Source organism: Balaenoptera physalus (genome assembly GCF_965194825.1).
Source record: "Balaenoptera physalus genome assembly, chromosome: 18".
NCBI lineage: Eukaryota > Metazoa > Chordata > Mammalia > Artiodactyla > Balaenopteridae > Balaenoptera > Balaenoptera physalus.
In genome coordinates this window covers 81036680-81060826 of record NC_138899.1, presented here as the reverse complement: position 1 = coordinate 81060826, position 24147 = coordinate 81036680, and the positions used below count along the sequence as shown (strand labels likewise).

At 52.7% G+C, this 24147-nt stretch overlaps 1 protein-coding gene and 2 long non-coding RNA genes across 4 annotated transcripts in view; 2 read left to right on the top strand and 1 right to left on the bottom strand.

Annotated features, from left to right (window-relative positions):
* The window catches only part of LOC309647642, a 35098-nt gene extending 15012 nt beyond the window's left edge, over positions 1-20086 (top strand). The window contains exons 2-3 of the long non-coding RNA XR_014256215.1: positions 15879-16676; positions 16768-20086. This is a non-coding gene — a long non-coding RNA (uncharacterized lncRNA). The remainder of the gene's footprint in view (positions 1-15878; positions 16677-16767) is intronic.
* Positions 966-8342, bottom strand: GJB6 (gap junction protein beta 6). 2 transcript variants are annotated; one of them, XM_082435147.1, is made up of 3 exons: positions 8220-8342; positions 3063-3264; positions 966-2473 (listed from the first exon to the last, which is right to left on the bottom strand). In XM_082435147.1, exon 3 carries the CDS (start codon positions 2456-2458, stop codon positions 1673-1675), a length of 786 nt encoding a protein of 261 aa, XP_082291273.1. In that variant the 5' UTR covers positions 2459-2473; positions 3063-3264; positions 8220-8342; the 3' UTR covers positions 966-1672. The 2 variants fall into 2 exon arrangements, with proteins under 2 accessions (XP_082291273.1, XP_082291274.1); XM_082435148.1 differs by lacking the exon at positions 8220-8342 and adding an exon at positions 7640-8188.
* Positions 8543-10291, top strand: LOC309647653. The gene is made up of 2 exons (XR_014256230.1): positions 8543-8897; positions 9486-10291. It is a non-coding gene; the product is annotated as an uncharacterized lncRNA (long non-coding RNA).
* Positions 20087-24147: the final 4061 nt, after the last annotated feature.

The following is a 24147-nucleotide window of genomic DNA, read 5'->3' as shown; positions in this document are numbered from 1 at the left end:
AGGTGCTGGGAGGTGACGGGTGGGCGAGGCTGGCAGTGTGGCCACCACCTCAGACCTGGAGGGGCGGCCGAGACACAGCTCCAGGGGCAGGAGCATTGAGGGCAGTGAAGGAGCAGAGGAGAGACGGAAAATGGAGGAAGGGGGCGGCTGGGAGCATGGCGGGCGGGAAGAGCCTCTCCCATGCGGTGGGGCTGCCACCAAAGCCTCTTCATCCCCCCTCCATGTCCCCCCCCCCATCCTGTTTATGGGCTTTGCTTGAGACCCATTCAAACAGCCGTTTATCAGGAAAGGCTGTAACGGGACCATCAGGAATTACGGAGGCGGACTGGATTTTCCGTGTGGAAAAAATCGTGGTTTTGTTCTTAAAGGTTAGATCTTGGTTTTCACGGATCGCTACTAAAATACTTATGGATGAAAGGATATGTCTGGAATTTGCTTCGGACTCTGAAGAAAATGAGACTTCCTGTTTCGCTTTTCTGGGGAGAGGGTCTAGAATCCCGGCATGCAGGTCCAGCCCTGGGGAATATTCGCGGTTCACCAGGTGTCCCTATGCGTAGCACGTGTGCTGACTGCACCCTTCACAGGGGTGGCCCTGGGGTGTGACATCTCCAGGGTGATTGGTCCTCGGCTGGTGCACCAATACCCCCACTAAAGGCATCTGTGTCCCACCTGGAAAGCCCGGGAGGAAGGCCTCCCCTTTACCACCTGTGGGTGCAGAGCTGTGGACTGAAGGGCCCTCTCCCCTTGTCCGAGGGGCTGGAAGCTGACCTTCCATGTCCTGGAGCAGCCGACCCCTCTCCAAGCTGAGGCCTGGGGGGCTGCTAGAGCGCCCCTGCTCGAGGGACGTGAGGGGGGTGCAGGGGTGCACAGACTCCGCCACTCCAGCCACGCGGCCTCCCCAGCAGCCTGCCCCGAGCTGCTCATCAGGCCGCCAGGGACGCAGTGACCCAGAAGGAACAGAAGCCTTCAGCAAAGGGCTCATCTTTATTGAGGGGGCGCATTCCTGCATCAGCTGTTCAGGAGGATTGCAAATCAGCCCCTTTGAAAAGCTTCCCGCTTCCATACAGCTCCGGCCATGCCCGGACAGCAGTGAAAATACATTGTACAGTGAACCCTTTCCACCCTAAGAGCCATGACAGTTCACACATTTGTCAACAGACAACGAAAAACAATACCTACAACAAGACAGAGTAAGCTTAAATATTAGACACTTACGGCATGATTCTAAAATTAACATTGTGTGTTTTTCCAGGTAAGGAAGACCACTCATTATAAAAATACTTTTACATAAATTCAAAATCAGAACCAAAACATTCAATCCTATAAAAATATCTCTCCCTAATAAAAGTATCAATTTCTAGATAAATGTTCTTTGTCGACAACAGTTACGTCCTTAAATTTTCAGGAAATACGCCCATGTCAGACGGTCCACTTAAACCCACATGTAAAAGTCACACCAAGGCCCGGCTGTACAGCCGGACCACACATTTGATTACGTGGCACATTCATGGCCCAATTATTCTACAGAAAGCTAACTCAGGTATCTATGAATGGTGAGAGCCGTTTGTAAGGACAGAGTCTCAGCCGAGAGCCAGGATGGCCGGGCGGCACTGCCTTCTGGGGAAGGCCCCGGTTCTCGGGTGCTACCTCAGCTACGCGGTGCCTGGCACGTCTAACTGGGAAACCCCGTGACGGCGTTGTGCCCGCTCTCGGAAATCAGCTCATTCATTTCGTTCTGTTTACTCTCTTTGAGGGCATGGTTGGGGGGGTTTCTTTGCGTCTTTGCTCGCTTGGCTCTCCTGAAACACACTTTCAGCAGCAGGTAGCACAACTCGGCCACGTTGAGCAGCATGCAGATCACGGACGCGGAGATCATGAAGATGGTGAACACGGTCTTCTCCGTGGGCCTGGAGATGAAGCAGTCCACGAGGTTGGGGCAGGGGTCGATGCCACACTTCAGCACCCAGGGCAGGTGGTACCCGTTGTACAAGAAGTAGAACACGTACATGAAGGTGGCCTCAAAGATGATTCGGAAGAAGATGCTGCAGGTGTAGGTCCACCACAGGGAGCCCTCGATCCGGATCTTCTGCCGTTTGATGTCTTCCAAGTCCTTGAACTCGCCCCTCTTCTCCCCGCGCCTGAACTGGCGCGCGGCCTCGTGTCTGTAGTAGGCCACGTGCATGGCCACCAGCAGGGCCGGCGTGGACACGAAGATGAGCTGCAGCGCCCAGAGCCGGATGTGGGACACGGGGAAGAAGTGGTCGTAGCACACGTTCTTGCACCCGGGCTGCAGGGTGTTGCACACGAAGTCGTCCTGCTCATCCCCCCACACCTCCTGGGCGGCCACCACGAGGATCATGACGCGGAAGATGAAGATGACGGTGAGCCAGACCTTCCCGATGCTGGTGGAGTGCTTGTTCACGCCCCCGATGAACGTGTGCAGGGTGCCCCAGTCCATCCTGCCGCTTTACCCCTGGACGGGCGACAATTAGCACAGGGCAGTTAGTGGAATCTTCCTTCAGTTTGCACAACCGCTGTAATGTTACACACAGGAGCGTGTTTCTCTTGAGGTCACCCTCTGAACCGCTAGGAGGTGGTTTTCTGGGAGGGAACAACACGCACCCTGAAAACACCCTCGCGCTCTGGTGTGGGTTTACGGTCATCTGGATTCAGCTGGACTCGGATTATACGTTAGGCTGCTGCCTGACACTGACCCAGGACCTCAGGCAAACACATTCGTTTCCAAGCTCCCTTTTAATCCCTGTTTCGCTTTGCCCAAGGGATCACAGAGGTTCCTCAGTAGATTTTATTCGTTAAAGGGCTTATCCAAGAAAAAAAATCATTCACTGGAATGACACAATCTGTTTTACCCAGCGGACTAAGAAGGGGAAAAAAAGAAACCAAACACTTATTAGGTCACTTCGTACAATATGCTTATATTTACTTCTAGCTAGAACGGCATCAGCTGCCATAATCGTGTGTTCTTAGGAAACCTAATGCCATAAACTACTCGAAGAGCCTCTTCCAAAACAGAACCACAGGCTTTTACAAAAAGCGCTCACTTTTCTCCCCTGTAACGGGCAGCGCCGCTCCCCCGCCGGACAGGTACCAGGTTCACACCAAGAGCCGCAGGTGCAGGGTCCCCTGTGAAGGCTCTGATCCAACGTCCTGAGGGGAAGGGGCCTTGACTTCTACAGAAACTCTGCACGAATCAAACGGACCCCTTCTGCGTTGCCACAGCAGACCGAAGAGTTGGTCAGTATTCTGCTCAGAAAAAAAAAAGAATAATGGACCCTTTGAGAATCTTCTGAAAGTGAAAGACCGTCTCCTCAGAAAAACATGCCCAAGTTCTCATAGCCCTTTAGGGGGAGGGGCCCCAAAGGCCTTTCGTCAACCCCCCTGGGGGAGACTTTCGTGCCCTTGAACGTGGGGTCAGGCTGGTGAGGAGAGTGGAGCCCGGGCCCCCTGGGCAGCTCTTCACGCGCATTTCCAGAACGACCTGCGCGCGGGTGGGTGTCCACCTGGCCGGGAACGGGAGGCCGGGCCTGGAAGGAGCCCCGGGAGCGGCTGAGGGGTCGGGGGCTTGATTCCCGTGTGGATCCAGGACTAAACGGGGCTCGAAGGCAGAGGGTACAGACAGCCAGGTTTTTGCTTTTTGAAAACAAGAGCTGAGAAAAAAGCACAGCTCTTTAAACACACACTCCTTAAAGCTGTGGTTCCCCGTCCTTAACGCCTCTGATCGGAGGCTGTGTGGGCCTCCGATGCGGGTCTGGGGGGACACGGGGGCCTCGGTCAGGAAGACTGGTCTCAGGATCTGCGTCTAACCCCCGCCTCAGACCACGGACCCCGTGAACTAAAGGATTTCCAAGTCCACAGTAATGAGTCTTTGATTTAAAAACCTCACTGCAGAGCTGTGAACGGTAGAATTCACTCTTAGCTCCTGGTGAAAGGTGTTAGAATAAATCTTCCCAGCTGTCACCCTCCTATCTGGAAGCACCGGGATGCACCCAGTGGAAGGAAGACACACGAATATCTTGAGGTTTGAACATATTTTACAGTGTCGCCTCACCTGGGAGGTCCATCCTGTCTGTTTACAAGCTGGAGATGTTCTCTAGTTAAGTAGTAAACATCTCCCACTGAAGTGTGGGGAATTCATTTCTCAAATAAAGGTCACATTTTCTCCAACCCTCCAAAGTGCAGAGAGTTTAAACTCCCCCACCAGTAAGAAGGCTGTTTCCTCTCTGAGTTGTCTATCTTCAGCTGTCTGAGTAAGGCAGCACCCTCACCCTCCCAGGGGCCAGAGGCCACTGGCCTGAAGGAATTCAGAGAGGCTGACGTCATGGGAGAGGTCCGGAGGTCAAATCTCCCCCCACGAGGTCCCCCACTTTCTAGAGCAGAATCCTTGACTCCTGCCCCCTGGGGCATCTCCTTAAACAACAGGGGCAATTATTGTGGCAGCATCTTTATTTCTTTTGACTTTTCTGGGTCCCCAAATTACACGCTCTATCAAAGTAGCAAAGCTGAACAGAAAATAATCTGTTTTACGATACTTATTGACTCTGACTAAAAATCAGCAATTTGCCTTTAAAGGAAGAAAAAGGGATGAGATGGCTTCCTATGGCGTCTGTTCGCATCCTTCCGAGGCTCTTAGGGAGAAGCCCTGTTGCCCGGCTGAACGTCACTGTCGAGGCTTCCAACAGAAGCAGAGCTCACCTCACCTCCTAGAAGACTGGCCGGGGGTGTGGACCCTCCCAGGCTTCCTGCCCTGAGGCCGCAGCCACTGCCCCCAGGACTCTTGCACTGCAGGAGAGCCTCAGGGGGGGCCTGCCAGAAACATTTTGGCGGCAGAAGATGTGAAGACACTTTGAAAATTACTTTCCAAAGTAACTGCCTCCGTCGGTACCCCTCACAATTAGTATTAAACAAAGCTTTAATAATAAAAAGCTTGTTCAATAAAAAGCAAAATGTTAACTCTTTCTTTGTGAACCAGAGAGGTTTACTTTAACTGGCGCCTTCCTGGCTGTCTTTTAGGGAAAGAATACGTTTGCTTGGCTCCTGTGTAGGAAGGTGGTGACAATCAAGCTCACAGAAGCAAACGCCACTGGGCTGTGCAGTGTCTCTCGTCACTGCGGACACACAGCTGCGGTCTAATTCCTTAGCCCTGAAAATAGGAAATCAGTGACCTGACTTCTGATGACACACAGTGTTAGGAAGAGAGATGGTGCTTCCCTCTTAAATTCAAATAGTTTAAGTCTATTAGCATTCTACCTCAGTAATATAATTTCTTGTTTTAAAAATTCTTATTTAAGAATTTAAGCATAACTAGTTTGCTTAACAAAGCCGTGTCCGTTTCACTGACGACAGGACCAAAACTAAAGCCCCAGCATCCCCTCAGCATCTGCACTCCCTCCAAAGTCATCCCCAACTCCCTGTTGGACCTGAGGACCGAGCATCCCTCACTATGTCCACATTGGCTCTGGACAGTGGGGAAGCCTGTGCTGATGAGACACAATAACGCCAAGGCAAAAGCAGCGCCTGAGGGACTCGCAGCTCTGCGGCCAGAGGAGACTCAGGGTGAGGTGCCCTCTTCTGGGACCCGGCTCCCCCGCACCATCGATCACCGACCACCGGGCCGCCAGTGGCGCTCAGCACCCCCAGGAACGGGAACCCGGGCGCAGCTTCCGGAGGGCAGTGAGGATGTGACCCGTGAAGGGAAAACTAGTAGCTGTGGCCACAGCCCTTCAGCTCTAACCCGGGGGTCCACTGCACAACCCCGGTGGTAGTTTTTCTTCGTCCCCAGAACTGTTAAGGAGGGTGTCTGGACCCTGCCAGTTTCCTGATGGCCTGTACTTCAAATACAGAGTGACATCAAAATAAAATCTTTAGTGTGGGTCCTTTTCCCTTTCAAAATAATAACAATAACAATAATGATAATGATAATAATGCCCAATCCCAAACCTCAAGCCCATGCCCCTGAGCACTAAAAAAAAAAGAAGATGGAGTTTGAGGAACTGGATATACTACTTACCCCACAAGTCAGCAGCCTAAAAACAAAAATCTTAAACTCTCTCCGTAATCAAGAAGAGTCTTTTCCTTTTGTCTCCGGAAATCTCAGGTCATCCAAGGGACAAACTGATAGCTGATTTTTAAATTTAGTGACTCAAAAATCCATCAACTGTCCCTTCAAAGTAATGACCAGTGATAAAATGGATTTAGGATTTATATACTTCTTCAAAATTAACTCAATAAAAATGAAAAAAATCCTGTCTATAGAGTCTAAACACAAAAATGGACAATTCATAGAATTACATGTACTTCTTTTTTTTTTTTTTTCTTTTGTCCAAAGTAAACTTTAATGGTTCTGAGCTATTATAAACCAAGATTCAATGTAATCGTATGTCCATACGTGGGAGGTGTGTTATATAATGGGGATCTTCTGAATTAAATTCTTTGGAGAATACAACCAATATTTATTAAAGGATAAATTTAAAATTAAAATATGTTCTAATTTGAATATATATGTATATTCAAAAATGTATTTAATATATACAGTTAAAGTCCAAAGGTAACTGCCACAATTATTTAGAATCTAGACCCACAAAATATTTTTTCAGGAAGGAGTATTTTAATACTGTACATGTAATTCTTAATCCATTTAAGAATTCAAAGAGTTAAAAATTTTTTTTTCCATTTAGCACTCTCTGTTCCCTGAAGCAAACCTGTGTCCTTTCCAAACATTTAGGTCCAGCTGGAGTTAAATGATCCTGGGAATAAAAACAGAAAAAGCCCTCTGGGGACCCCGGTCCATTCTCAAGGATCAAATGAGTCAAACAGAAATCTTAACATGATAATGAAGCCACTGGCAGGATTATGCCCTCACGGACCCAGAAGCTTGGGCCGGAAATTATTTTCCCACAGTTTCATTCTACCTAAAATTTTAAACTAAAATATACACACCACTCACAGCTCCTAGAACATTCAGACTGAGCCAGGGGTGCATGGTGAGGACCTGCAAGTTAGAATTTTCCTCCCACCCTGTTGAGATTGTTCAGTCAGAACCTCTGCAGTTCTTTTCCTTCATAAAGCTCTTATAATTCAGAAAAGTAAAGAAAAAGAGAATGCAGTTCCCATTTCCTGCATCAGAATTTTATTTTAAATAAAGACACCGCGAAGCAGCTGAACTGACTGATGTCTTCTGGGTTGGGTCAACGCGGTGATGGCAACGGGAACACCCCTCCCCCAGTTATATCACAGGCTCTCTCTAGGGACGTTCTCTCTTCATAACCCCTTCTCCCCTGCCTGGCAGGGTTCCAACACCACCCCAGTGGCTCGGGGATTCGGAGCAGCAGACAAAGCTCTACACAGCACATCCTGCAATTCTAAGGAGTCTGGCTGGGGCAGGACGTCTTCTGGAATACTGACCAGACTCTGCCAGAACTGGGGCAAGAAAAGACTTCTGTGGCATCAAGTCTGCCCAAGGGAAAGAGCAAGGGTGCATGGCTAAATTCAACCATGCGCTAAACCCACAGCCAGATTCGACCTGGGGGACATGGTGCCAGGGTCGCTGGCCCGGGTCCCTGCGTGGCTGCAGGCCCCCAGCCCCTGCCGGCGTCCACAGCTGCATCTAGGCCGCACTCACCTCAGACTCCGTCCTGCTCTCTGGGAAGGGAGGCCAAGCTGGTAAAAATCACACACCCGTGCCCGGTGACACCTGGGGCCGGTCTCCTCCACAAGACAGGAAGTACCTTCTGGTGCCGCCACCTTTTACTGAGATGTGTCACCGGTGACAGTCAGTGTTGTCCAGTGACTGTGCTACTGTCACGTGCGGCTCACAGGCTCCCGGGCTCACGTCCAGCGGCCGCTCCGGCCGGTTCCCCCTGGGCTTGCCGGCTAGTCCCGCGCCCCTAAACGCGAGCCGGACCTCGTCAGGGCCCCACGAAAGCCAAGAAAACCCAAAACGCAGCAGAGGAAGTGGGGGAAAGGGGCACCTGTACCCACGCGGTGACGCATCTTTAAAACCTGTTGTGCGAGTCAGGGGGGACTGTCCGGGGTAAAAGTCAAACCAGTCCATCCTCGTTCCTGCGAGCGCGCCGGGCCGCGGGAGGATGCGGGGCGCGGGCGGCTTCGCGGACCGCCCTCACCCGCGGGCCCTGGAGCGGGTCGCCGACGGGGGCGAGCGCGGGGGATGAGGGCGAGGGGGCCACGGGCCGCCGACCTACCTGCTCCGGCTTCCGGAGTCAAGCCCTCCGCCCGAGGGGCCGAGAGGTAGCGCCCCCCTCACCGGCTCGGCGGGGATGCGTCCGGGCGCGGGGTCCGCGCGCGGGGCGGTGCCTGCGCGGCCGCCGGACAGGCAGGAAGAGCAGGGCGCCGCGAGCTCGGCGGGTGTGCGACGTCTGCAGCTGCCCTCCGCCCGCTCCGGGATGGCCCGGCTCCCACCTGCAGCGCCTTTTAACCGCGCCCCACCCCGCCTCTGTCCTGACGCTCCCCGGGCGGGAGGCGAGACGAGCGCGCGGTGATCGGAGCGCGCCCGCCCCGGGGGCGCGGGCTGCGGGGCGCACGGGCGTGCGCGGCGGGCCCTCCCTCCGGGGCGCGGGGCCTGGCCCAGCCCGGTCCGGGCCCGGCGGGGCGGCCCAGGTGTCCCCGCAGCGCCGGGGGGTCGGGGGCAGGGCCTGCGCCCGCGCCCCCCGGGAGCCGGCCTGGGCGAGTGGGCCCGAGTGGGTCCGGGTGGGCCCGCAGCCAGGCTTCCGACGGGCTGGACCGTTGGGATCCGTGCTCAGCGCAGGCTGCGTTTTTCCCGGGACTTAGCCTGCTCTTTTCTGGACCCTGCCGCCCTCTTAACAGCCCGCCAGGCGCCCGTGCGAGGCCCTGTCAGAGAGCAGCCTGGAGGCACAGAGACTGTGGGTCTTTATTCATTAACGACCACGTCATTAGAGTTAAAGGGGTTATTTTATTAGTCACCTCCGCTCTTTGCCCCCTCATCCGGGGAAGCGAAGGGGTCCTTCCTCATTAAGCCCCGCGCTCCTGGCAAAGACCTGGCCCGCGCCCCCTCCCACAGGTCGGCTCTGAATGCCCAAGGCCGCCCCAGGCAGGGCACGAACATTGGCATAGTAAAATAACTCAGTTTTTAAAAATTTAATTAATTTATTTATTTTTTGTCTGTGATGGGTCTTCGTTGTGGTGCACTGACTTATTGCGGAGCACGAGCTCTGGGCACGTGGGCTTCAGTAGTTGTGGCACGCGAGCTCAGTAGTTGTGGCTCGCGGGCTCTAGAGCTCAGGCTCAGTAGTTGTGGCGCAGGGGCTTAGCTGCTCCACGGCACGTGGGATCTTCCCGGACCAGAGCTTGAACCCGTCTCCCCTGCACTGGCAGGTGGATTCTTAACCACTGCGCCACCAGGGAAGGCCCTAAATAACTCACTTTTTAAAGCAGATTGTAAACTTCTTTGGGGATTATAAGCAGTTTAAGACTTTTTCTCATTCCCACAGCACCAGGCAGGGCCCTTACCCCACAGAAGATGCCGCTCTGTGAGGGTTTGCATCTTGACTGGCGGAGCCCGCCGGCACAGCAGCTGAGCCTGGAAATGGCTCTTGCTCTTGAGGCAGGACTGCCCACATTCCCACTCCTGCGGCTGGTTCCGCACGACACCGCCTGAGCAGTTATGCTCCGGACCAGCGGCCGCTGTTCCAGGACCACCGAGGAAAGAACTCTGCAACCAAAGCAGCCACAGAGAATGTGTTGCATTTGCTAGTGTCCAAAAAAGGGACCACCTCAACACAGGGCAAAAAACATCTCTTCTGTTCGGGTGATCTGTACCAGCCCCACAGCTGGCTTTTTATTCTGTTATTTGTTTCTAAATGTTTCCATGCTTTCCCCTAAGATCAGGAACAATGCTTTCCCCTAAGATCAGGCCCTACATTCCAATCAACATCCTACTGGACGTACCATCTAATGTAATAACACAAGAAAAGGAAATTAAAAGGCATACAGACTTCGAAGGGAGAAATAAAACTGTCTTATTTTATACATGACAAAAAAAAAGAATAAAATTTCTCCTGGAACTAATAAGCAATTATAGAAAAATTACAGGACACAAGATTAAATATGCAGAAGTCAATTACTTGCCTATATATCAGCAATGAACAACTGAAATTTGAAATTAAAAACACCACATTACTTATATTATCACCAAAAAATTAAATACTTAGGTATAAATCTAGCAAATATGTACAAGACCTATATGAGAAAAACCACAAAACTCTGATGAAAGAAATAACAGATCTAAATAAATAGAGAGATATTTCATGTTTGAATTATTTTAGTGCTGCTGCAACAAATTATCACAAACTGAGTGAACAAAACAACAGAATTTCTTTTTTCTCTCACAGTTCTGGAGTCTAGAAGTGCAAAGTTAAGTTTTGGGCCGGGCTCTGATCGCTCTGAAAGCTCTAGGGGAGAATGCTCCCTTGCTTCTCTGCAGCCTCTGGCGGTGGCGGCGTTCCTAGGCTTCCAGCTCCTCCTTCCTGTGTCCGCCTCTGTGGTCACATGGTTTTCCTCCCTGGGTGTCTCTGAGATCACTGTCCTCTCCTCTTTAAAAGGCTGTCAGTCATACTGGATTTAGAGTCTGTCCTAATCCAGTGTGGCCTCGTCTTAACTAATTACATCTGCAAAACTCTGTTTTCAAATAAGGTCACGTTCACAGGTACTGGGGGTTAAGGCTTCAACATGTCGTTTTGGGGGACCCCATTCAACCCACAATGGTGTTCTTGGACAGGAAGAATTAACATTATTAAGATGCCAGCTTGGGGCTTCCCTGGTGGCACAGTGGTTGAGAATCTGCCTGCCAATGCAGGGGACATGGGTTCGAGCCCTGGTCTGGGAAGATCCCACATGCTACGGAGCAACTAGGCCCGTGAGCCACAATTACTGAGCCCGCACGTCTGGAGCCTGTGCCCCGCAACAAGAGAGGCCGCGACAATGAAAGGCCCGCGCACCGCGATGAAGAGTGGCCCCCGCTTGCCACAATTAGAGAAGGCCCTCGCACAGAAACGAAGACCCAACACAGCCAAAATAAATAAATAAATTTATTAAAAAAGAAAAAAAAAAAAGATGCCAGCTTTTCCCAACTTGGTCTCTAGATTAAAGCTCTCTCAATCCACATCTCAGCAAGTTATTTGTGGATACAACAACAAGCAAGCCGATCATAAAATTTATACCGGGCAAAAGAGCAGGAAGGCAAAAGGTAAAAGACCCAGAACAGATGACAAAATATTGAAGAAGAACAAAGTTGGAGGATGGACACTATCCAACTTCAAAACTTACTATAAAGCTACAGGAATCAGGAAGGTGTAGTGCTGGTGAAAGAATAGAAACACAGATCAGTGGAACAGAACAGAGAACCCAGAAACAGACCCACATAAATACAGTGAACTGACTTTTGGTGAAGGAGCAAAAGCAATTCAATGAAGAAAGGATAGTCTTTTCAAAAAATGGTGTTGGAACAACTGGACATTCACATGCAAAAAAAGAAAAAGAAAGAGAAAAGAAAAAGGAAGGCAGGAAGGAAGACAGAAAGAGAGAAAGAAAGAAAGAATCTAGACACAGACCTTTCACAGAAATTAACTCAAAATGGGTTATATCATAGATCTAAATGTAAAATCCAAAACTTTAAAACTTTAGAAGATAGCATAGGAGATAAAATCTAGAGGTACCCTTAGGTTTGCTGATGACTTTTTAGCTACAACACCAGGGAAACGCAAAGTAAAACAGCAATGAGATACCACTGCACACCTGTTAGAATGTCTAAAATCCAAAACCATGTAAAGTCCAAATACTGCAGAGGGTGTGGGGCAACAGGAACCCTCACTCACTGCTGGTGGGAATTCAAAATTTACAGCCACTTTGGAAGACAGTTTGGCTGTTTCTTACAAGGCTAGTCTTACCATAGGGTCCAGCAATTGTGCTCGTTGGTATTTACCCAAAGAAACTGGAAACTTACGTCCACATAAAAACCTGCACACGAATGTTTATAGCGCTTTTATTCATGACGGTCAAAACTTGGAAGCAACCAAGATGTCCTTCAGTAGGTGATGGATAAATAAACTGTGGTGCATCCAGACAATGGAATATTATTTAGTGATACAAAGAAATGAGCTATCAAGCCACGAAAAGCCATGGAGGAAACTTAGGTGCATATTACTAAGTGAAAGAAGCCAGTCTGAAAAGGCTACAGACTGTATGATTCTAACTATATGATATTCTGGAAAACGCAAAACTATGGAGACAGTAAAAAGATCAGTGGTTGCCAGGAGTTGGGGGGGTGGAGGGATGTAAAGATGGAGCACAGAGGATTTTTAGGGCAAACTACTCTGTATGAGACTAGAATGGTGGAGACACGTCTTATACGTTTGTCCAAACCCATAGGAAGTACAACACCAAGAGTGAACCCCAATGTAAACCGTGGACTCTGGGTGATGATGATGTGTGTCTCTAGGTTCACCTATTGTAACAAGGGTACCATCTCTCGGGCATGTTGATAGTGGGGAAACTGTGTAGGAGAGAGGTGGTGTGTGGGAACTCTCTATACTTTCCGCTTGTAAACCTAGCGCTGCTCTAAAAAATAAAGTCTGTTAATTAAAAAATCAGTAAAGAAAAGCCCTGGGCTCTTTAGCTTAAGGTCTGGCATTAATTCTCAGAAGAGTGCTCTGTAACTAACAGCATTTACTCACAACAAACCGCTGAAATGTTGAAACAGCTCGCTCTCTTAAGAGATGAGTTCTGTATCCCACGGAGCCCTGCGGTGATTTTCTCTCTCCTTCGCTCAGCAAATAGGTGAGGACTTGCAGCGTTCTGGGCCTCACACAGCGCCAGGCAGGGGCCGAGCGAGGACGGGAGACCCGGCTGCAGCCCTTGGCCCCCTGAGCCCCTCTGCTGTCTGTGTGTCCTCTCAGCTGCCTTATGTCAGGGGGGCTCCGGCCTCCACGCTCAGGGTCGCTCCTTTGCAGTGTCTGTGGGGAGGCTGCTTAGAAAGGGCTGTACGGGCTTCTGGCTTTTACAGAGGACGGGAAGGGAGCAGCCCCCGTCGGCAGGTCTGGGTTCCCGAAGCGTTATTTTCTGAGCAGCAAAGAGGGTTTGGACACACCTATGGTCTACTCCTGGGGTTGTTTGCAGAATGGGAGCTGACTTCAGCGCGCTGGGCTGTCCGGCCGCGCGGCAGGACTTTGACCCAAAGCCGCAGCGGTTTTCCTCCCGAGGCTTCCTTCAGCCCACAGCGCGGGCCATCCAGGCAGGCAGCCCTCCGTCTCGGCGGAACAGGGCCGTGCCCCCCGCGGCCCTGTCTAATCTTTGACGAAAGCCTCTGCGCGGCTCGGAGGACACGCAGCTACGCTGCCCCGCAGCAGCTGGAGCCGGGACCCCTCGGTCTCACCGCCCACGGCTCGGGTCACGTCCTGGCCTGTGCACGGCCAGCTGGTGCCGCGAGAGCAGCTTAGCATCAGCTGGTCCACAGCTCGCATCCCTGAATCAGGTGGCACCGAAGTGCAGCATCTTCCGCGACAGGCCATTGCAACCTTGGAGCCATTTCCTCTTAATCGAGGTGAATGACACCCCGAGGCCCGTGGATAGTGAGGCTTTGATTTCGTTTGTCCCTAGTGTGCTAGTTTCCAACGGGGCGAGGGCACGGGCGGTGGGGAAGTAGAGACTCGAAAGTGTATTATTACCGATCCTGCCAAATTTGATCACACAGAAAGTCATGGGGGGAGAGGGGAGAGCCTGGGGAGGGGGGAACGCCGCCCCATCCAGCCCCGCCCGGGATCCCAGCCTCCCACTCACCGGCCGTCCTCCCCTCCCCGGGCGGCACCACCTTGATTCTCTCCTCCGATTTCTCTGTTCTCTCTGTTCTCATCTTTCTGGTGACTTTATTCGGGCCGTTGTCACCTTTTCATTGGCTGATTCTTTCATTCACCTCGCTTGTTGAGGGTCCACGAATGGGGGGGCCTGGGGACCGTGCGGGGGGCCTGGACCCTCTGTCCGGGGCCTGCCGGGGGCCAGAAAGGCAGAGAGCCGGGACGCCCCCAACCCCCAGCGCGGAGTGGCCGGAGGAGGTGAGAGGCTGCGGGCTGGCGGCCCAGGCCCTCACGTGGGCACCTAGAGGAGAGCTTCCGGCCGCGGAGCTGCCCCCGAGGCGGCCCTGCCGTGCCGCCCGCCGCCCTGCCCCACCCTGGGCGCCCGCCTCCCACGTGGACCCGCACGGCCGGCCTCGGGCACATCCGTCCTCGCTGCCCCCCACGCACTTGGTGCCGGTCATTGCGCGTCTCTGGGTGATGCCGCTTCTGTGGTCTGGATTTTGCTTTCTCCAGCTGGAAAATTCATTCCTGTTCTCAGGGCTCAGCTGACAGGCTGCTTTTCTTGGTTCTTAGGAATAAGAGGCATTTCCCCCTGACCGTTCTGGGTGTTGTTCACACGATTACTCCGTACTGAGGTCACTCTGTGATATGTGATACTGAGAGTTTACTTGCATGTTTTCAGGATAAAAGACCCCTGAAAACAGAAATATCATTGCCTCTTCTAGCACCCAGCACCCAGCCCCATCACCAGCACCCAGCACCAAGCATCAACGCCAGCACCCAGTACCCAGCACCCGGCACCAGTACCAGCACTCAGTATCTAGCACCCAGCACCCAGTACCCAGCACAGCAGCCAGTAAAGTGCCTTGTCCACAGCAGGTGTGCAGGGAATTTTGTTAACTTGAATAAGCACTCACTTCCTTAACCTGAGTAATGATTTTTTTTTAACTTTTTATTTTATATGGGAGTCTAGTTGATTAACACTGCTGCGTTAGTGTCAGGTGTACAGCACAGCAACTCAGTCGCACATATATATACACACACACGTCTATTCTTTTTCAGATTCTTCTCTCACGTAGGTTTTCTGAGTAAAGATTTTAAAGACTCTTCCTTTGCTAGGCAATCAGCTCTGCAGAATTAGCATCTGTAGGTGTGATGTTGCTGTAAACTTTTTCACATGTCATTAAAACCCAGTGTCCTCGATAGCTGACACCCAAGTCCACGTGGTTAAGTGTGGGGCAAGGAGCGACACTGACGTGGTCCTTACCCTGCACTGGGGGACGTGGTTCAGCCCCGCAGAGCTGCCGCCGACGTCCGGAGGCAGGTGCGGTTGAAAGGTGGACACACGCACACCTCTCGTGCTGGGTGGGCACAGGTGACATCGAGGCAAAGACCCGTCTTGCTGAGCCCAGGTCTGCCCTGCGGGTGTGACGGCTGCTGAGCTCCGCTGGTGGCCCCAAGGCCCGCCCGCTGGGAGCCCCCCTCCGCGTGGTTTCTCACGGTCCTCAGCGGGGGGTGGGGGGGGTGTCCTCACACCACTCACTGTCTGTGCCCCACGGATCCTGCGGTGTTTCACACGCGGGAGCTCATTGGAAAACAATTCTAGGTAAGGTAGATGCTTTCCCTTTACAGAGGAAGGAGCGAGGGGTTCAGAGAGGGTCATTCATTTCTTCATTTCACAAGTATTTATTGGACGAGGCAGAGCCAGACACGCAGGCAGGCACCTGCCCAGACACGTGAGAGTGTCTGAACCCCACCTCCTGATTCCCGACCTGGGCTCTTCCCGCCACCTCATGTGCCAGGAATGAAACACCTGCAGAAATGGGGGTGGCAGGAACACCTCCGTTCTGTAAAGCAGAGCAGAGGCGTGACGCTGTGAATGGGAGGTGACAGAAGAGAATGGGGATGTCGCACGGACGTCTGTAGCTTCTGCAGGAGCCCCGGGAGGGACCCCAGTGCTATGGGCTCAGCCCTCCTTCCAGTTTTGTGCAAAATCAGGGCCAGCTTACCAGTGACATTGCTTCATTCCTCCTGCAGCGGAGAGTCCCCTGGAAGGACAGCGAGGCCACCTACTCACCCTTCATTCCTGTCCTCTACAACGGTTCCCGGCAGAACTGGGCTGAGCTGCTGGGGGTCCCCGACCCTGGTCCCTCCAGGTACGGTGTTGGTCTCTGATTTGCTCATAGACGTGACGGCCTGTGGCCAACAGTGACCCGGAAACCTCGTCTCTGTCCTTCAGCGGAGTCAACGCTTTCTTAGGGCTTGCAGACGAATGTCACCCGCATATTCAGGCATTGTTTTCACATTTGTTTGTGTGCAGATAATGTGCTATCGGGTGTGTCTTAACTGATTTTAAGCTTCACAACAATCCTTGAAATAGTGTGTGTGATCCCCATTCTACGGTCGAGGGTTAAGTGGTGTGACCCAGATGCACAGCTAGGAAATGGCAGAGGTAGGACTTGGGCTCCCATCTCCCGGTATCAGGGCGGGGACCCCAAGCGTCATGTGGAGGAGTCTTAGTCTGGAGCCCGTGCTCTGCCAGCAAAGCCACAAGGATGGGCTTCTGGTCCCTGAGCGCCATGCAATTGTCCACAAAGCTTGAGTCCAAGGGCTTATGTGCGTCTTTCTAGGGGAGGTGTCGTAACATTGATTAGATTCTCAGTGAGACCCACAGCCTCAGAGGGACGGTCAGCGGGTCTTGATGCTCCGGTCTACACTGACTGCTCTTCTGTCTCTGTGCCAGCCGCGCCCTCCTGGAGAAGACCAGCTCTTTCCTGTTTCAGTTGCTGCCCTTTTTGAGGTCTTGGAAATGTAATGTCAGGTTCCATTTATCATGTGAGTAATTCCGCCCAAACAATTGACTTCTATGAGGTTGATTATAAATGTTCCTAATGATGATCCCTTTTCTCTGTCATCTGTCACGCAGTGTGGACCCAGACACAGGTGAAGGGGGCGTGAAGTTTGAGGTTAAGGCTGTAGCCGTAAAAGGCTGTACCTCTTGGGGTCTTTTTACACTTGGAAGTAGCAGCTACGCTGTTTGGAAAGCTGCCCCTTGATTCTGCTTCCTAAAGCGAACCATCACAGGAAGAGCACGGCCTGCCCCTGACCTCCGTCTCTTCGAGGCACCCCTCGTCCGCAACATCCTCCGGGTGCTGTTCACGGGGACCCAGCGCTGTCTTGCCCTGTCTGGGCAACGAGAGCTTGAAAAGCATCCTGACGTTCCACGTGGCACAAGGGTCACTTCCCCAGCGCCTCCTCACTAGGCCTGTGCCACGCAGCCGATGGCTGGGAGCTGATTACCTGAGGAAACGGCAGGTGGGCAGCCAGCTCAGGAAGAGTGACCGGTTCGCAGACAGTCCAGGGCTGACTGGGGCAGAGGAAGGACCAGCACCAGGCGCGGATCCACTGGAAGCCCGGCTGTAACACAGGGCACGGCGGCCGCCCCGGACAGAGCACGTGGGCCCAGGCAGCCATCTGCTTCCCTGGGGTGACACAGGCTCAGCTCACATCTCCAGGCCCGTTTGCCCTCCTTTTCTGCAGTACGTGGAGTGACTATTTCAGTGGATATTTTAATTTTAAAAGGAGAAATTGAAAAGAGTAAAAATCTGCGTTTTATTTATAACAAGCCAACTGTCTGTGGGTCTTGGGGGAGGGTCGGGGAAAGTGGGTGAGCCGCCGGGTGTGAGCGGCCCTGGTGCCCCGCACGTACCAGCTGTGGGTCACTCTTCCCACCCCTGTGGACAGAGAGCTTTGCTAATTAACGTAAACCCAGAGGAGGGCTTGGTCACCCGAATGACGGCTGTCCTCTTCAGAGCTGCCTGTAGAAGGAACCGAGTTTTGGCAACGATGGAAACGTCTTTAGAACTTTTATTAGAGTTATCGCTGAAGTTATCGGTTCTGTGTAGCAAACGGCTCCAAAACTTAGTGGTTTAAAAGACCACCGGTGGGTTATTTCTCATGGTCCTGTGGGTGCTGCCCATCTCATGGAGGCGGTGTCCTGTGCAGCTTGCCCGCCGGGAGCTGGGCTGGGGCCGGCACACCCAGGACGGCCCCCCGCCCCGGGGCTCTCTCCTCGTGGGGCTCAGCCTGAGCTGAGCTGCCTCTGGGGTGCAGGACCCCCCGGCTGGGCCCAGCGTCAGGTCTGCCATGCAGCACTCGCCGGGATTGGCCATGCCCCTGCCTCCAGCCCATCACGGGTCTCTGTCTTCGGAGCCTGTGCGAACGCAGTTCGGCAGTGTGCAAAGCCTGTCTGCGCAGCTACCTGATACGATCTGCAGAGCAACTGTAGCCCTCACACCTAAGAAACCACATCTCGGAGCAGGACGGGGACGAGCCTGATGTCCCATGAGGAGCGAGAGACGGACCCAGGACCTGCCCTCCTGACCCTGGGCCCTGCTGCTACAGAAGCTGCTCTCGGACGAAGCTTCACCTGGTGAGTGGATCTGATATTTGGAAACATCCGAAAGTTGTCCTGCATCTGGGCTGCTTACAAAGAAGTGGCTGAGCTGGGGAAACACCACTCGGCCACGTGAGAAATGGGGCCGTGTTACTTATTTTCCTGCGTGTCTCAGAGCTGACTCCGAGTGGATGTGGACACGAGTGTGGCCTGAGCGGGTGTGCGAGTCCCCCCTCGCTGCCGCGGGTGCCCCCTGGTGAGCACGACAGGCCTGGGGGGTCCCTGCCGGGCCCCGACGGTGGTCGCCAGCTCTGCATTGGAGAATTCTGCTGCCACTTATTGGTCTGCGGTCATTTTGCTTCCTTTTCAAGCTCTATTCAGAAACATGCTGGGAAAGAGGGAAGCTTTGAAATTAAAACATTTTATCTTTAAAATTTTTTCTCCCTAATGAGTCTCTCCAGTTTTTCTTTCATGTCCTTCTTGTCTCGGTGGCTGTCACACTCTGTCATTTCCTTAAATGTGATCCATTTATTCATAGTTTCCTTTTCTGTGCTTTCACGGTTGGGCAGTGGGCAGGTCACTTCACCCTGTGTAGGGCTCATTATTTTCCTTCTTCCTTCTTCCTTTTTCATGCTCAGAGTCTGACAGTCACTCTTTTGATAACAATGCTTTCATGTGGCTGAGTTCAGCCTGTTACTTTCATAAGATCAGGTATTTTAGAAACATTTTCTTGGAGCCTCAAAATAGTCTATGCATTTTTCACAGCATAGAAGTTCTTGTAGGCTTAAACAGTTTGCCATTTGTTACTTACCATGGAGAATTTGTTTTTGTGGTTTTGGGGGTTTTTTTCTGTTTTGTTTTGTTTTTATTGAGGTATAATTGACATATAACATTTTATTGGTTGCAGGTGTACAATATAGTGATTCGATATTTGTATATATTGTGAAATGGTCACCGTGATAAGTCTAGCTAACATCTGTCAACATCCACAGTTACAGAATTTTGTTTTTTCCTTGTGGGCAGAACTTTTGAGGTCTACTCTCTGAGCAACTTTGAAATATACACGCAGCATTGCTAACTATAGCCCTCACGCTGTGTGCTGCCTCTTCATGACTTACTTATTTCACAACTAGCAGTTCGTGCCCTTTGAGTCCCTTCACCCACCTCCCTCACCCTGCCACCACCTCTGAGAGCCATCAGTCTGTTCTCCGTATCTAGGCGCCTGGTTTTTGTTGGCTGTACGAAGTGAGATCATACGGTACCTGCCTTTCTCTGTCTGACCTTTTTCACTGAGCATAATGCCCTTGAGGTCCATCCACATCGTTGCAAATGGCACGATTTCCTTCTTTAGGGCTGAACAAGTAACTTTACATTGTGTGGGGAACACATCTTTTTTTTAATCCATTCAAACACTCATGGACATTTAGGTTGTTTCCAGATCTCGGCTACTGTAAATGATGCTGCAGTGAACATGGGGCGCAGATGCCTTTTCAAGTTAGCGCCGTTTTTTCTGATAACTACCCAGAAACGGGGTTGGAGAATTTCTTATAAGTGCGCTGGCCATTCATGCGTTTTCTCAAGGCAACAAAGGCCTATCACGCCCCTTCTGTGTCCTGAGCACTGGGGTTATAGTGACGACAAGGCAGATGGAGACCCATGGGATTTAGTATTTAGTAGCCATGGCTTGAAATCTTGTGGTTTCTCAGAGTTTTCTGACAGTTGTGCAGATGGGTTGTCAACTGCTGTCCATTTTGCTTTAAGCTGGTGTCAGGAGCCACGGCCGGGAACGACACAATTTTAGACAATGAAATGCCGCAGATCGCTGGGAACTCCAGGTAGGGGTGTGCTCTAGAGCACAGGCTCAGTAGCTGTGGCTCACGGGCTTAGTTGCTCCGCGGCATGTGGGATCTTCCCGGACCAGGGCTCGAACCCACGTCCCCTGCATTGGCAGGCGGGTTCTTAACCACTGCGCCACCAGGGAAGTCCCAATGACAGTGTTTCAAGTGAGCAATCAGGAAATGCTTTATCACGACTCCCACTTCGAGATGGGCGTTCCCTCTTCCAACAGATGGACGACAGGGTGACAGCAGGTGACTGGACAGGGAGGGGACAGCCAGCAGCAGGATATGCTGGGATGGGCAGCTGTGGGAGCTGCGGCCAGTCTGCTGGACCCGCCTGCTTCCCGAGGTCTTCGCCTGGTGGCTCCAGCAGAAAATCGCCCCTCCCCTCCCCCTCCTTCCTCCTCAGGCACCTTCTCAAACTGCCTGTTCTGCAGGTTTACAGCATCCTTAGTGGGATCACGAGCTCCTCCGGGACAGGACTTCTTCCTTCCAGGCCTCTCTCCACTCTGTGCCTGTGATGACGCCCGGTGCTCACTGGGCTTCATTCGGTCCAGGATCCCATCAGCCCCTGGGAAACGTACCGTAGCGTCGTCTGTACAGCCCAAATCGCCCATAAGTAAAGGCCTTCGGGGATGTTCATGACCACACGCTCTTGGGTGGGGCTCAAGGTCTTAAACCTCATTCACTTCTGTGAGTGGGAACAGTATTCTAACGTGTGAATAAGGAAGATGAGCATTGCGCTCATAGGGAAGTTGATTATCCCAACTTCCTGAGGGAAGAGAACTTAGGACAGAACCCTCCTTGTTTCCCAGAGCCGCATGTTTTAGGGCCCATGGAAGGGAGGAGGGGGCATGGCCTAATCAATTTGGACGGCTGACCTGGGTGTTTCAGGTCATAAACGTTTCCTTGTCCTTAAGTTGTCCTAGATTCCTCTCCATCATGAAAACAGAGTTAATAGCTAAATGTTTCGTCTTCAGAGGTCTTGCATTTCAAATCCATTATTAAGTCTGAGGGGTCAGATGCCACTGGCAGTGACAACACTCCTCTGGGGCTGCCGAGGGCGGGGCCGCCGTCCCTTCAGCCGGGAGGTTCTGTTTCCCAGTTCTGTCTCACTTGGGACTAAATATTTGCTGAGTGTCCTGGTAAAACTACATTCCATTATTTAAATTTGTGAAATACAGGTTTTAATTGTATTTCACGCCGTTTAACTAAATATTGACTGAAATACTAATTATTTTAAAATTTTTATCAAAATAATAAGTGTACACAGTTTAAAAATTCAAGTAGACCTAAAAGGCTTTCAAGAAACAGTTCAGCCCTCCGCCCACCCCTCTACTTACAGCGACACTTTGCCCCAAAGGCAACCAAAGCCCTTCATTTCTTACAGCTCTTCTGAGAGTTACCCCGCGATTTCTACACAATGTGCTTATTCTGCTATTTCCTGATTCTGGGTTTTAGACCTGCTGACATTCATGGAACTTGGAGGGTTGGCTTCTACTCACCCTCACTGCTCCCGCCAGGCGCCCACCCCTTCCCTCTGTCCTCCTCAGAAATCCACGTCCCAAATCCTGGTTAAATACGTAGTGGTTCTTTATGTTATTTTAACTGCGTACAAAGTCACTTCTGGACCGAGCTTGCGTTCTTCTCTTACGACCTCCCGGCCCCGCAGCCGCAGGGACGGCGCTTCCTTCCGCTGGGCTCTCTGTGTGTCTATTGTTCAGTTTTCCCTGCCTTTCCACACGCCTGCCACGTGCTCAGGAGGGGCTGTCCGAGCTCCGGGACGTGGCTCTGACCTCTCGGCGCGCCATTTGTTCCTTGCTGCCCCTCCACCGTCTGGACGGCCCGCCGGGCCTGTCCGCCGCCCCCTTGGGCGCCGCTGCCCCTGCTGGGGCCACGTTTCTTCTTTGCTTTATTCCCTCATTTTGCCGAAGCACATCCTCCACAGTTTCTTGAGAGAGGGAAGGTGGCGGGCCAAGCGCTGTGTCCTCCTGTCACCTCGCCCTGCCTGTCCCCTCCCCTCCTGTTTGCTTTGGTCCTACAAGTTGCACGTTCTCTGGCTGTCATCGGACTGGCACTGAAGGTGGGCGTGGGGCTGAGGGCACGTCCAGGGCGCGAGGCAGGAACCCCGCCCCCCAGCCCCCAGGCCCCCAGTGCTCGTAGGGTGAGCCGGGCCCTCAGTGCCTCTGGGAGGTGATGTGACGAGACTCGTGGGGTGAAGGGACGTCCCCAAGGCCACGCAGGTAATGACTGAAAATCAGGGCCTGGAAACCGAGTCTGAATCAGACCGTCCCTTTCCACCCACCAGCCGACAAGCCAGCGTCTGCGAACACGGATCAGCCCCCAGAGATGCCGGGCCGCGGGGTGACCGGGACGGGCTTCGGGGAGGAGGTGAGGACAGGAGGGGTGGCAAAGATAGCGGGGCTGTGGCTCCAGGGAGAGCGAGTCACGGCAGCGGTGCTGGTGCTGGGTGCTAGTGACGCGGAGAAGCGGTGGGTGGGAGACACAGCGACCAGCAGGGCACGGGGGTCGTCCCGGCAGGTGCGGGCGGCCCCTCCCCCGCTCTCACTGACCTCAGCCGGCGACCCCCCCCCCCCCCCCCGGGAAGGCTGCCTTGGCGACATGGACGGGAGCAGCGTCCTCACAGCGCTATTGGGAGGATTCAATAGTGTATCACCGGCAATCAAAGCACTTAATAAAGATCACGGGTAATTCTTTCCGGTCTAGGAAACTCAACTGTGATTGCAAAAGACCTAGAGCGCCGGTCTGAGGAGTCCTCTTTACAGGCAAAGGAGGAACAGAAGGTCCTTCTTCCGGGAGAGCGGCAGGCGGTCCAAGGGCAGAGCCGACCCCTGGCCTCTGTGGCGGCTCCCGCAGCGTCTGCCCTGGGCGCTGTCTGTTCCCAGGAGGGAGCCCAGTGGAAAATTTTGAGCTGCAGTGAGAAACCGTGTACGGTCTTGGAAACTGAAGATGTTGCTTTAAAAGAAAAATCAGTGCTTTTTAAAGTCAAGTGACAGCATTGACCATTATCTGCTTTTCTCTCCTGCCAGCTCTAGAGTTTTCTTGGGACATTATCAGGGCAAGTATCAGAACAATGCCCACTTCTGTTTTGTTTTTAACCTGAGTAACAAATGACCAATCAGCAGATGTGGGCCAAGCAGGGAAGCTTCTCCGAACACTGGACTTCTGCAAAAATGTAGAGGCTTCGTGGTGGTCACTGTTTTTTTCCTTCTCTTTTCCCCAGGGAAGGTCCTTTCGGTGTCTGGTTTTTGAGGGCTACCGAAGATTGTTTGGGAACTTGACTGCTGCGGCAGAGTCCTGACATTTTTTTCTTGCCAACTGTTATTTATTATCCTACAGAAATCAAACAAGTAAAAGCTATCTCTCCGAAACAAACCCCGAAACCAAAACAAAACACACAGACGCACCCACAGCTTTCCTGTGGCTGCTGCTGAGAAGCAGGGCGCTTTTTAAACTGCGCGTCGACAGTGCAGCAAACACAGCGTTAGCCTGGTTATTTGTGCTGTTGTTGATACGCTTTTCTTCTTGAAAGAGGGAGTCAAATTAGAAATGAGCATTTTGGGGTCCCCTTTTATCCACTTTAGTTTTCAGGGGTCTGGCGGGGCGGGTTCGAGGGCTGGTTCCCATGTTCACTGCGTGTAGTTCACGCTCCCTCCCCTTCGACCTGTCACCTGCTTCCTGGTGATTTATGACCCTCTGGCTCCCACGCGTGGGGGCTGTAGGGACTGGGCCGTGTGGTCTTCACCTTTGTGCCGAGCTCGAGGTCGAGGCCCGAGTCTGTCAGTGGGGCCCCAAGGCCGTCCTCCGACCCCCTGGTTCTGGGAGATGAAGATGGGCCAGCACCTGCCGGCTTGTGTTCTGGTTGGTGTGTGGGGTCCTGCTTGCTGTCCCCTCGTCACATGGCCATCTCCTGAAGGGCAGGGTGCCCGTCGTGTTCGTCTTTTGTCCCCGCGTCCAGCGTGTGCTCGTGGATGGGGCCAAGTTGACGGACGGGGGGAGGGGGGAGGGGAGGGGGGAGGTGGAGGGAGAGGGGGAGGTGGGAGGTGGCAGT